Source organism: Sander lucioperca, chromosome 3 (genome assembly GCF_008315115.2).
Source record: "Sander lucioperca isolate FBNREF2018 chromosome 3, SLUC_FBN_1.2, whole genome shotgun sequence".
In the NCBI taxonomy this organism is placed as follows: Eukaryota; Metazoa; Chordata; class Actinopteri; order Perciformes; family Percidae; genus Sander; species Sander lucioperca.
In genome coordinates, this window is record NC_050175.1 from 34,877,386 (window position 1) to 34,891,390 (window position 14,005).

The 14,005-nt window shown below is 40.9% G+C and overlaps 1 protein-coding gene across 2 annotated transcripts in view; it reads right to left on the minus strand.

The window, feature by feature from the left end:
* Positions 1–14,005, minus strand: part of LOC116045199 (ADAMTS-like protein 3) — a 297,438-nt gene that overhangs the window by 147,261 nt on the left and 136,172 nt on the right. For both annotated transcript variants that reach the window (XM_031292718.2, XM_031292719.1), the window contains exon 4: positions 1,995–2,122. In XM_031292718.2, coding sequence (XP_031148578.1) covers positions 1,995–2,122 — 128 coding nt within the window. The remainder of the gene's footprint in view (positions 1–1,994; positions 2,123–14,005) is intronic.

Consider the following 14,005-nt stretch of genomic DNA (forward strand, 5'->3'; position numbering starts at 1 on the left):
AGAAACACTCACATCCTGTTAGGTCCTATCCCGATTTAATAAAATTTTATCAGACCCATATATCAGCTCATACAGTCTCCAGTTGTTTTTATTATGACAGAGAAGCTGTCAAAATGCTCTACATGCGATCTGTTGCTGATGTTAATAAACAACATGTAGTAGATGATCTGTAATCTGAACGCATTTAGTCTCTCTGACTTCTAAACGTCACTATCAGCCACACAACATGTGTTCTGTACAGACTAAGCCTTTTAATTAGACACATAGCAGTTAAAATCCCTCCAATTCAAAAACAATAAAAAATGTATACAAAACGTCATCATGTTGAATCGATTCTTAACAAATCAGCTGTTAGATCAGCTGAGAGCCAGGCGTTTCCCAGCATGCACTGGGTCCGCCTGGGTCTTGCAGTTAGTGGAGAGCAACTGCGCTGCCTGCGTCTCAAACCTGCAGCCGCCTTGATCTCGTGAGGTTATCGTTGCCCACGTGTGCATGATGTCAGAGCAAGTCGGGATCAAGTTGGACACAAATCTAACCGGCATGCATTGGGCGGCGATCGGCGGTGATCCATTCTGCGCAGGCCTGGCTCATCTCCAACGAGCCTAGTCTCTTTCTCCGTGAAATGAAGCTGCCTTCAAGTGTGGTCGGAAATTTCCAGATCTATAAACCATCTGACGGAAAACTAACTGTGAAATGTCAAGTCTACTTGTGCTATATTGGGGGGGTTAAAGAACACAACAGGGGTGTAGAAAATAAAAAAAAATAAAGATGTGAAATAAAGATGTGATTTGTGCAGAAAAGGCACTAATTGTTGCATAAAAATTCACCAGAATGCAGGAAATTAAGTGTTTGAGGACCACCATACCCCCCCATTTATAATGTGTATGTAATGTATAAGCCTAAGCCCTTTTCAGTAGTGAAATATTATAGATAAAAAACAAAAACCGAAATGATTTACATTCATATTTTGTCTTTTTAACCTGGCAATATAGTTTCAGTTTTTTTTGTTAGCTTCAGTTCACTAAAAATATTTTTATTACTGCTTATTTTACTTTTAGTTTACCAACCCAAAGGCCAGTATGCAGGGTGTATTTACTCCTCTTTGTTTCTCTTTTTTAGTTCTATTCATTTCAGCTCATGACCACAAGGTGGTACAGTAATTAGCAAGCTTTAGCACTGTTGTGTGTATTTACAGCATGTGCCGCAGCAGAAAAGTTCTTAGTGGGATAAACTTCCGCAGTACTGCAGCATTGTTGAGAAAGCGAGTCTGCGCTGCAGTCAGATATAATGGAGACAAATGTGTTGCCAGGAGGCTATACTATAGAATGATTCCACGGGCCGCCGTCTGAAACAGATAGGCTGTGATGACTTCCTGAACAAGCATCAGTTCACAACCAATATCTGAGCAGAGACCGGCCGACAGTGAGAGCAGACAGCCTGAATGTGGCTTTTAAAAACAGCAGAGATTTCAAACAACCACACACTCAATGCTTTTATCAGTGGGAGAAAAATACAGAACACACCCAACCCAGACACTCTGTGTCTCCTTGACTTCCTAGCTTCCCATCCACACCGACCTGTACAGATGGTCTGGAGTTTTCCAGCTCCTTCTTTCCCTCTCTCTTTCTAGTAGTAGGTTTATTCAGTCATCATGTAAACAATAATTACATACCTATCACAGTGTAAACTTAGGGCTGGGTGATATGGAGAAAATCAAATATCACAATATTTTAGACCAAATACCTCGATATCGATACCACAACGATATTGTAATGTTGATTACAATATGGTGCTTTGACAAAATATTTACACAATGAGATTTTTGATAAATAATCATCATTTCTCAATTCAATTCAAGAAGCTTGAGCCAGCGTGAGCAGCAGCTCTGTACAGGGATCACATACCGGATTCTTTTTTTTTTTTTGTCTACAAGGGTCTCCATATTTCAAGGATGCTGTCGAATTGTGTCTCGTCAGATGTTAAATGAGGCTTACCCTCCGTTGAGACAGCGTCGCAGAGAGTAGGAGGCTCCCCCTCCGCAGGTGCGAGAGCACTCGCTCCATGTACCCCATGCGTCCCAGCCCAGGTCCCTGTCCTCATCTGAGCGGGTCATCCTGGATGCCTACAGGAAAAAAACAAAAAAAAAACACACATGGTTAATTATTTTATGTACATTAGGGGTCTCCCAGGTTTTGTAGGCCAAGGACCCCTTAACTGAAAGAGAGAGAGTAGGGACTAGGATTGGGTATCGTAAATATATATATTAATTTATTTAAAAGGAGCACAAAACGACTATCGAAAAATGTAATAACAATTTTATAACAATAACTTATTTCACCAGTAAATTGCCGTTAAACGACAAAAAAAAAACATTAGAGGGGAAAAGGGTATTGTACAATAACATTGAATGCACCACGAGGCAAGTTTCAAGTGAATGCACCGTCTGTGTTGTTTTTCTGACAACGGCAGCTGCAGACTGTAGTACGTCCCGGTGTTGGAATTCTCTACAGTGAAATACACTCACATTTTTACACAGTTTAGCTGTCAGAATTTTAACCGTGTTTAATCCAGCTACTAGCTAATGGTAGGCTAACGTTACCTGCTGTCAAGTGTAAAGTTAGTGTTAACTAGCGTCAAGTGCAGCGATGCTTCTGTTGCCTCTAACGTCTGTTTCGGAGCACCAGGGAGAAGCACAGATGAGGGAGAAAAATCCGCGTTGCTATTCGGCCCGGTAGATACTGGCCGGTAAGGCACTGGTGCCGTATTAGCACCGTTTCTCGGTACCGAACCCTAGTAACACTGGAAAAGCCTGTGTTATTGTATCCAGCCAGGTTAAAGGTAGCAGGAGATTTCTTTATATAGGTCTAATTGTATTTTAATTTTATTTTAGTTTTTATTAAAGTTATCTGCTGTAGTTATGGCTGATACTATGACAGGGCCATCACAGAAAAGAAAGAAATGAAATGAAGAACAACTGAAAGATAAAAGGGAAAGAAACTTTATAAGCCTGAAAAAAACACTTGGACAGCTACAGAGAGTAGAGTGAAGCTGGAGGAATGACAGCTTACAAAAACTCTCTTATTTTAGTTATTACATTTTTACTTGTTGTGTGTTGTGTTTTTATCTACTTGTGAGCCACATCAAATACCATAATGGACAATAATGTTTTAATGATTCTGATGTGACATCTCTTCACCAGTCCTGGTTTAATAATGTAAAAAGACAATGTATACTGTGGCATGTAACAATATATACAGTAACAATTTAAAGCTAATCAAAAAGAAAAGTCAAACATTTTAAAAAGAAATACCCATTTCATGACCAGCCTGTAATGTTTTATTTGCCTGATAACCGATAAAGTTAATGAATTAAAAAGTGAGCTACTTTGGCTCGGCTACAGCTCTGTGTCTGTCCCTCTGCTTCGGTTTTACTCACCACTGAGTCTGGCTTAAAATCCCGCCCACAACACTATCTGACTATCTGTTACTGGGTATTATGTGAAAAGTTTCTAATTTATTAAATGATTGCTTAAAGCATCTAAACAAAGTTCTATGTTGGATTTTGTAACATACCAAAATCTTAATTTTGATTTAAAGATTTTCATTTTCACTGTAAATGCATATCGGTTCCAAATATCGGTTATCGGTTTCATTAACCACTAATAATGGGTATCGGTCTTGAAGAAACAGTATCGGTCGACCCCTATTTGGGACTTCTTTTCAATAAGATCCAGGTTTGATTTCTGTCAGTAAACCGACTGAGAATCGACTGCAGGGTTTAAAGTAACTGCTGTTGGTGTGAAAAATACTCAACAATAAATTCTTGAAAAAACTGAAGCTAAAAAAGCTTAAAGGCCCAGTGGGACATACTGAAAGTCTACCATGCTGACACAGAGCATTCCTACTTACACAGTGACAGCCAATATATCCACACTGAGCTAACACAGCACAAGATCAGTTCAGTCTAGTTTGGATTGGTGAGACTGAAAAGTAACACCCAAAAGTTCCAGTTTACTGTCAACTGGTCTGGCTACTCCACATAGCATTCTGGGATGGGAGGAAAACATGTTCTGGTTTATTGGCATTTCTTTAAACCAGTCACAATTGTCTTGGGCAGCGCTAAGCACTGGGAAAAACAGCAGTGCCGCTGCAAAATAGCCTCGGGAAGGAACTTGTTTTGGTGGAACGTGTATGTTTAAAAGTTGTTTTAGTTGTGCAACAGAAAACTCTGGTTGGACAGATAGTCTAGCTAGCTGTCTGGATTTACCCTGCAGAGATCTGAGGAGCAGTTAACCATAGTCGACCAGAGTTTAAATTGCCAACACAAAGAAAGCCCAAGGCAACGGATATCCGGCCTAAATGAGTGAAATCTGGCGGATTTTCCGTTGGCAACGGAGCAATCCCGGAAGGGGAACGTCAAGGATATAGACTGACTGTTAACTGACTCAACTCTTAACGGAGGAAACACTTCATATAGATGACTGACACGTGGGCAATAACACTTACAGCAACAAAATCAATAATCGCCAAAATATTGCTCATATAGCATGAAATCAGGATGAGGTAGAATTCTCTTAAAGGGTAACTACCGTTTTTTTTCAACCTGGACTCTATTTTCCTATGTTTTTGTGTCTAAGTGACTGATGGGAACAACAATCTTTTACATTGGTTCAGTATTAAGCGAGATCGCTGCAGTCGGCAGTAGAGATGGTCCGATACTGTTTTTTTCTTCCCAATACCGATTCCGATACCTGAAACTTGCGTATCGGCCGATGTGTCATATATTTTATTATGTTTTAACAACTGTGTACTACTATCCCTGTATGGATGTGATATTATTTCTATCTTTGTTGTCAGTCTGGCTCAGGTTAAACTCTTTGTAAAACATGAACAAACACAAACAATGAACGCTGCAAAACTTTCTGTTATTATGCAGTTTGATAGTCAGTTATAACGGAAAAAGAACGTAAATAAACTACTTTAACGTACATTTTCTTTAGGGCTTTATTACGTGGTATCGGATCGGTGCATTAACTCCAGTACTTCCCGATACCGATACCAGCGTTTTAGGCAGTATCGGAGCCGATACCGATACTGGTATCGGTATCTCTAGTCGGCAGCGGCGAAACAAGCTACAATGTAAGTTAATAGGGCAATTGTCCAGCTTGTATTTAGCTTCACAAAAGTACTCATTTTGCACTGACAGGCTCAGATTAATATTCTAAGTGTCTGACAACATTATGGAAAGGATTTCTAAGGAGGTCGACCTTTCTGTTAAAGAGTAAGATGCTTTTTTTAAACATCCGCGAAATTGCATTCGCTAACGTCACTAGATTCCATGTAAATAAACAGTAATTTTAGCATTTTAAAATGCACTTCATTCAAAGTCGACAGAACAAAATAAAACTATGAAAAGCAGTTTTGGGTCATCTTTCTACTTTTCCAACCATCACAACTCTAGTTTTGGTTGAAATAAACACATAGTTTTCACGCTAAAAGTATTGTTTTTTAAATGGAGTCTGGTGGATTTAGCGCTAACGACCTTAGAGCTGTTTCTGGTTAAACAGAAAGGTCTTAAAGCGGTTTTAAAAAGGTCTATCTAATCTAATATTATCAGACAGAATAATAATCTGAGCCTTTCAGGGGAAAAACAGCACTTTTAGTGGACCAAATCGACCATGCACATTTGCCCCATAGGGTTACATTGCAGCCTGGTCTGTGGCTGCCGGTTATAGCGTTCACGCTTAATACTGGACCAATGTCAAAGATTGTTGTTTCTATCAGTCACTTACACACAAAAACACAGGAAAATAGGGTCCAGGTTGAAATAAACGAAATTACGACGTTCCAATCTTCACTTAAAATCGTTCTCTGAGGTATGTCGTTGGCTCAGCATGCTGTATTTACAGCACATTGGTCCAACACACAGCAGCCGACACTCATTTAGTCTCAGGCACAAGTTAGGAAAATGCCTTCATGCAAGTCAAAAGACTAAACCCTAATGATGTTCTTGCCCGTAAACTTCAACGCTTTAAAGTCTTAAAGCATACTTTACTGGAGGATCTGCAACAAGCACATCAGTGTCTAGCTAAAATGAACACAAAAATAGTTAAAATTGCAAGGTAAGTGACTTGCATTATCTAATCCATACTCAAAACTAATCCTACTGTAGATTTTAAATCTCAACATTGAATGATTACACTTTTTGTGGAGTCATTCTAGTGCTTTGTGCAGCTACAATATACTGTACGTCACACAGTGTTTTCCCATTGGGATTGTTCTCCAGGGAGTAAAAGTCCAGCAGTAATCCGGCACAGGCCTCAGGTCTCGTCTTTGCTGAATAATGGGCTACTGAAACACTAAAGAGAGCCACCACTTTTTATCCTCTGTAGCCACTGAACAGCAGCATTACCTTACAATACTGGGATACACTCATCTGTCTTAGGCAAGTATAGTCCCACCACGCTGCGACAGCCTTCATGCATATCACCCCCGACCTTTCTCCTATCTTATCTGCTGTGTTAAAAGCTCAGATGAAAGAGAGGGAGTGACGGAGAGAAAGAGACTTTGATAGAGAGAGGGGGAGATGGAAAGAGAGAGGGTTTTCCTGGCTGCGTGTCACCAAAAATAGGAAAATTGGCTTCCCCTGGGTCAGTGATGTCACTGCAGACCCTATGGTGCCAAAGAAAAAGGAATCTCATACTAGGGCTGCAAGTGTGTGTGTGTGCGTGTGTGTGTGAGGAAAATGAAGCACAATGAAGTATTTATGGAAAATAAAGTCTGAGAACCAAAGAACTGAGCTTTCTAAAGTGCTTTTAAATTGTGCCCTTCATCACTGGACCAATAGTCAAAACACATATTTATACTATTCAGAAAAACTGTTTTTTTTTCTGGAGAAGTGGTAACACAGGCCCTCCACCAAAACTTTTTCTTGCCGTGTCAGTGAAACGCAGAGCACAGGAACAAACTCTAATTCCTCTGACAATGTTATTTATGCCTGGTCAACCAGAATTAACATTTCTGACATGCCGCTGCAGGTTTCATTTCACCCTGCCTCACAGACCCGGATCACTGGCTGACCTCGGACCTGCAGAGCGAAACACTTTGCAGGCTTCAACCTTGTTACGTAGTACCCCCATAGACAGGATCAATTTGTGTATCTTGGACTGTTGCACTGCCCTGGAACTCAGTATTCTCTCGCTTTCCTCTGCCTGCTGCATCCAAAGAGACAGACTGATCAGCTGGAGAGGAATTAGACACGTTAGCACGCCGCTAATAGGATAAAACCACCTTTTGTTGTCAGGCTCAGTCGGCTAACAGCCATCACAGACCTCCAACAGTAATAACATTGGCATGAGGAGAATCTGTCCAGCCAAGGCTTTTTCTGGCCTGCCTAGTCTTTTGTGTGAGCTCTGCATAGTTCAGCATCAGCAATCTGTGTCCACTGACAACCCAGATGACCTGGGCGTGTACACAATATTTCTCAATTTACCATGATTAGGACTCAACATGGTACTTACACCCCTGAGTGCAAGTTCCATTGGCAGTGTTGGGGAGTAACGGAATACATGTGCCGGTGTTATGTATTCAGAATACAAATTATGAGTAACTGTATTCCTTTACAGTTACAATTTAAATAGTTGGTATTTAGAATACAGTTACATTGTCGAAATCAATGGATTACATGACGATATGTCTCTGTTTCACAAGTTTATTTACTCTCTAAATAAATTAAGGCAACTCCATGCATTTCCCAGAAGCCCTAATATGAAAACGAAAAAATTACCTATTTGCGTGATCAGTCACAATGGAGTCAGAAGAGGAGCAGCAGGAGCTAGAGTAACGCTTAGATCGGGCCCAAAAAATCAAGCCTGAACCTACCCGAGCCTGTGGACGTTGTGTCCGAGCCTGGCCCAGCCCGACACATTAACTGGAATTATGAGCCTGAGCCTGATTTAAACCCGACAATTTTTTAATACGTGGGCCATTATAACTGACGTTCTCAACTACAATTTCAAGTTGTTTGAACTACAGAAATCTGTTTAGAATTATCTTAATGAGTAATGCAACAAGGACGAAGCATGTAAACTGCGTTGTTTGTTTATTCAGAATGGAACAGATTGCAAATGGATCCGAATGAAAAAACGTTTAAAAAAAACTCAACCCTAGCTCCCTCAGCCGAATAGTGTGGGTAACAGATCAAGGCAGCAACATAATCAAAGTCCTGGACCCATTTGGGAGACTTTTTTGCCTCGATCACCTAATTAATACTGTCCTTCACCACGGTCTGCATGCCGACAACGCGCCGGGTATAGGAGAGACCATATCTGCTGCTAAAGGACTCGTGAAATATCTGAAACAATCTGGCCTTGTTGCACAATTATCTACGGGAGAAGCTGGAGAGGGTATATTTTTGTAGTATGCAGTTCGGAACTACAAATACAAAAATCTATCTGCTTGTTCAGGTACTTGTTAGTAACGCTACTGTGGAAGCTTTTACCAGAGTAGGCCTGTTTAGTAAGCAGGAATTGATGGCCGCATTCCTACACTTATAAAATACAATTCAATGTGGAAGTAATCCAAGTATTCAGAATACGTTACTCAGATTGAGTAATGTAACGGAATACGTTACGAATTACATTTTTGGGCATGTATTCTGTATTCTGTAACGAAATACGTTTTTAAAGTATCCTCCCCAACGCTGTCCATTGGTAATACATTCTAATAAGGGTTTATAATGGTTCAAAACTGCAAATGGCTTATTAGAAAGTGGGAAACCCTGTGTTATAGGGGTTCCTAACCTGGCTATTGGGACCCCCAAATAGGGAAGGAAGATGCATTTAAGGGATTCAAAGATGATTTATTATAAGAAATGAAAAAAAAAGAAAACCATATTTCTGCTACACAAATTATAGGTATTTTTTTATTGTGAATATTGGAGTGGATGTGACCCCCCCCCCCCAATTCATGCGGGGATTATGCGCTTAAAGAAACCCAAGTTGGATTGGCAACATTTAGGCTATTAATCGTTGAATTTCTATTGTTAATAACGATTAATCGCATGTTTTATCACATGATTAAAATTCTATTAATTTGCATTTCAGAACTTTTTTAAGTACATATTAACAATGGAAAGCAATTCTTACCAGTATATCTTGATTGGGAATCAAATGAATGCAAAGAAAGTGACTTTATGAACTTGATTTTACGATTTGTATTTGTTTATTATTTATTTATTTACTGTAAACAAAAGAAAAATGTGTGAATCTAGTCACACATTTGAATCTAGAATCAATATTAGGGTTGAGTATTGGGTTGGGTATTACTATAACAACTTATTTCACTAGTAAATAGCTGTTGAACGATAAAAACAACCACCAGGTGGGAAATGGGCATTTAACAACAACTTTGAATGCACCACGAGGCTGTAGGTTACCAGTTTCATTGAACGCACCGTCTATGTTTTTCCGACAATGGCAGCTGCAGATTGTACATGCCGGTGTAGGAATCCTCTACAGTGAAATACAGACAAACTTTACACCGTTTAGCGTTAGCTGTCAGCATTGTAACCGTGTTTAATCCAGCTACTAGTTAGCGGTAGGCTAAAGTTAGCTGCTGTCGAGTGTAGTGTTAACTAGCGTCACGTGCAGCGATGTTTCTTTTTCCTGTAACGTCTGTTTCAGAGCATCAGAGAGAAATGCAGACATATCAGTGGCACCAGAATGAGGCACCGAAATCCGCGTTGCTATTCCTGCAGCAGCACGATGTGTTACGAGGAAGTACGGCAAAATAGTAGCCTGTTAGGCACGACGCGAAGCCGAGTGAAGTAAAAATAAATTACTAAATGGCGGAATGCGATTAAAACAAATGAACACGTTATGCTCAGCCCTTAATCGCATCGCGATTAACACGTTAATGCTGACAGACCTAGTAAAGATATATTGAATTGAATTTGGATTTGGACTTGTTGTCCTGGATTGATTTGTTTAGGATGACAAAGCTTTAAAGTATGCACATGGACTACCTTTTCATTGTTTTCCTTCCTCCCACAGTTCAGCCACATTTGGGGGAATCCATCATTCATCTTTTGATTCATTTATTCAGTCATCCCTTCATTTATTTATTATTTCATTCACTGTTTTATTTATTGATTCCTTTATTCCATTTTTCCTCCACTAATCCCAAATTGCATCATAGATTTCCCTCTTTGTCTGAGAATCATGAAACATGTACAACTGCAAATCCTATTAGGTTGCTTCACACTTGATCTCCTGCAGAGTTTCAGAGCTGGTAAACACACTTGCATCACTTTGTTTAGCTGTGGGAGCTCGTACAGAGTGAATATAGCCAACAGCATTAATCTCAGCTTGTGTACTGATATAGGAGTGTGTCTGATGGGATTAGAGAAAAACTGCCTGCCTCCTTAAGTGTATGAGAGTGTTGAATTCAGGATACAATCTACTAAGTATGAAGTCTGTTTAATTTTCTTACTTCACTGTAGGTGTGTGAATTCTGTGCCTATGGATTTAATCACAACCCATATTGTTAGCGCAAACTATCATGAAACCCATGAGCAAGGAAGGTTTACCCATTGCCTGTGGCAGGGGTTTGCAATTCAGCCATGTCTGCTAGAAAGTTTATAAAACTAATCCGCATTAGCAAGTTCACTGGAAACATTTAGTTCCAGTTAACAAATCAGGAAGAGGTTCATAGCAAAATGAGAAAGTGGAGGCTAGGGCATAGAAAGGATTTGCCTCCAAAACCATTTGAGTCCCATCACAAAGACAAATTTGAAAGGACCATATGATGCATTTTAGCTCCTGAACCACAAATCATGAATATTTAATAAGATTTTTTTGCTTTGTTTTTAGATTATTTTTTTCGGCCTTTATTTTTATAGGACAGCTGAAGTCATGAAAGGGGGAGAAAGAGGGGGAACGACACTAGGTGTCCGATACCATTTTTTGCTTCCCGATACCGATTCTGATACCTGAACTTGCCTATCGACCGATACCAAGTACTAATCCGATACCAGTGTGTCATATATTTTATTATGTTTTAACAGCAGCATACTACTATCCCTATTTGGTTGTTATATGATTTCTATCTTTGTTGTGCGGCCTGGCTCAGGTTAAACTTTTTATGAAACATGAACAAATATGAACAATGAATACCAGAACCTTCTTGTATTATCCAGTTTGACAGTCAGTTATAACGGAAAAAGAACATAAATAAACTACTTTAATGTAGATTTTCTTTAGGGCTTTATTATGTGGTATCGGATCGGTGCATAAACTCCAGTACTTGCCGATACCGATACCAGCGTTTTAGGCAGTATCAGAGGCGATACCGATACTGGTATCGGAACATCTCTAAATGACATGCAGCAAACGGCCGCAGGTCGTGAGCTGAACCTGCGGCCGCAGCGCCGAGGAGTAAACCTCTACATATGGGCCCGTGCTCTACCAGGTGAGCTACCCAGGCACCCACATGCAAGTTTTTGATTGTGGATGCATTTATTTCTACAGTTCCAAGCAGCCATTGGTTTCCATTCATTTTTGTATGGTATAAAAATTTATTAGCTTCTTGAAACTGACTGAAATGACTTGAGCCTGGGGATCTCATCGCTGCATTTTGCAGATGATGTGGTCCTGGTGGCATCATTGGCCCATGACCTTTAGCACTCACTGGATCTGTTCGCAACCGAGTGTCAAGTGGCTGGGATGCAGATCAGCACCTCTAAATCTGAAGCCATGGTTCTCAGCAGGAAACCGATGGAGTGCATACGCCGGGAAGTGAAGGAGTTCAAGTACTTTGGGGTCTTGTTCGTGAGTGAGGGGACAAAGGATCCGGAGATTGGCCGCAGAATCGGAGCAGTGGGGCGGTATTACGTTGACTTTACCGCACCATTGTGATGAAAAGAGAGCTGAGTCGGAAGGCAAAGCTCTCCGTTCTACTGGTCAATTTTCGTTCCTACCCTCACCTATGGTGATAAAGGCTGGGTCATGACTGAAAGAACTAGATCGCAGGTACAGCGGCCAAAATGGGTTTCTTACAAGGGTGGCTGGCGTCTCCCTTAGAGATAGGGTGAGAAGCTCAGTCCTCCGTGAGGAACTCGGAGTAGAGCCGCTGCTCTTTTGCATCGAAAGGAGCCAGCTGAGTGCTACGGGCATCGGGTAAGGATGCCCCATGAGTGCCTCCCTAGGGAGCCGTTCAAGGCCTGTTCAGATAGGAGGAGGCCTCGAGGAAGACCCAGGACTAGGTGGAGAGATTATATCTCCACCCTGGCCTGGGAACGCCTCAGGATCCCCCAGTCAGACCTGGTTAATGTAGCTCGGGAAAGGGAAGTTTGGGGTCCCTGCTGGAGCTACTGCCCCCACAACCCGACCATAAGCAGATGAAGAAGGATGGATGAAATTTGAGTAATCTATCACAGCACAAAACAGAAGTAGCCTAGCATGGTGAGACTAATTCGCAAGTGGAAGTTACATAAGCCTGGTGCGTTGTGCTGGATGGAGAATGCCAGTTACATCCACTCCTCTTGTCAGTCATTGTCTTTAAACCGCCCCATGTGAGATAAACGGTTGTCAATGGTTCACCTAGAACAGTGGTTGCCAAAGTGGGGTCCGGGCACCCTAGGGGTCCATACTTATCCATAAGTAACACAATGACAGAATGTATGACTATTAAAATGATAATTGCTGATGCAAAATAAATGTATATGAATAGAGGAAAATGCCACTTCTCAGCCCACAGAACACATCCCTCATTTTTTCTTAATTTCTGTCAAGAGATGTGCTGCATCTGAACTAATTCTGCCACACATTTACAATAATTGATTTATGGCTTCCAGTAAGCCTCCAGTTTGAACACTGGCTAGACTGTCTGTTCTGTCAGCAGATATTGCTGGTCCAGCCAAGTTTCTCCCTCCTTAGCTTGGCGGGGACATCCAGTCCATCAGGTCAACAGACTCAAGTCCAAGCAAAGTTATGAGTCATTGGTGATTAAGTTAAAGCACAGGTGTGAGTCATTTTGATTTTAAAAACTCCAGTCTGAAGTCATGAAATTGGTGACTCTAGCCTGGCTCGAGTGTGACTGAAGTTCACACCTCTGGAAAACCAATTGGATTATATGATTGACAGGTCATCTCTCAGAAACAAAACAAGCATCTCATACTGGAATGTCACTTTGAGGAAAATACGGTTCAAATACAAGAATGTTGTTTTCACTCCCTTTCTTGCAGTGTAGATATAAAACTAGAATCTGCTGGACTGCTTTGACCAGTTAAGTCCGTCTCGATTATATGTCTGGCAGGTTGGACTCTGTACTCATTATAAACGATTAAGCTCATTCCCTGGCTGATTGCAGCAGAGGCCTCGCACTAGGAGACCTGGCCTCAAAATGCCACTGACAACAGTAAAAAACTTACTGTACCAGCCCTGATCAACATCACACTGCAGCCTTTATACACAATCCTCAGCTGTTTATCATGCTTGGGAGAGCTGTGTTTACTCAGCACAGCCAATATGGTGAGCTGTGCACATGTTCCCTTACCACACTTCACATGAGACGCGTCAATGACATCATGTATAGCAACAGGACAAATAATAACAACATATAAAATATTTGATGGCTCTGGAGGGAAGCTGTATTGAATCACAGTGACTAAGTGTCAAATGGTTACTTTAGGCCAAGAAGTGAAAAATCACCTCAATCTTTCTCCTAAGCTCTTATCCGGTTTTTGTTTCGAGGTTTTGGTCATAAGACATTCTGCACCCACTGTTCTTTAGTGATCTGGAAATTTAAATTCACAACCATTTGTACACATTGCTACACAAAGTAAAGCACTGTAATTCGTATGTATTCCACGTAATTACTGTTTTATGCATCACAGTGACTGCTGCTGTCTGCTCTGGTCAGCGTAGGGAGGAGGTCTGGGAGGATAGGTGGGTCTTAAAACACAGGGCTTTCAAGTGGGGAAGCAGAGTTTGTGTCCCGGAAGAAGT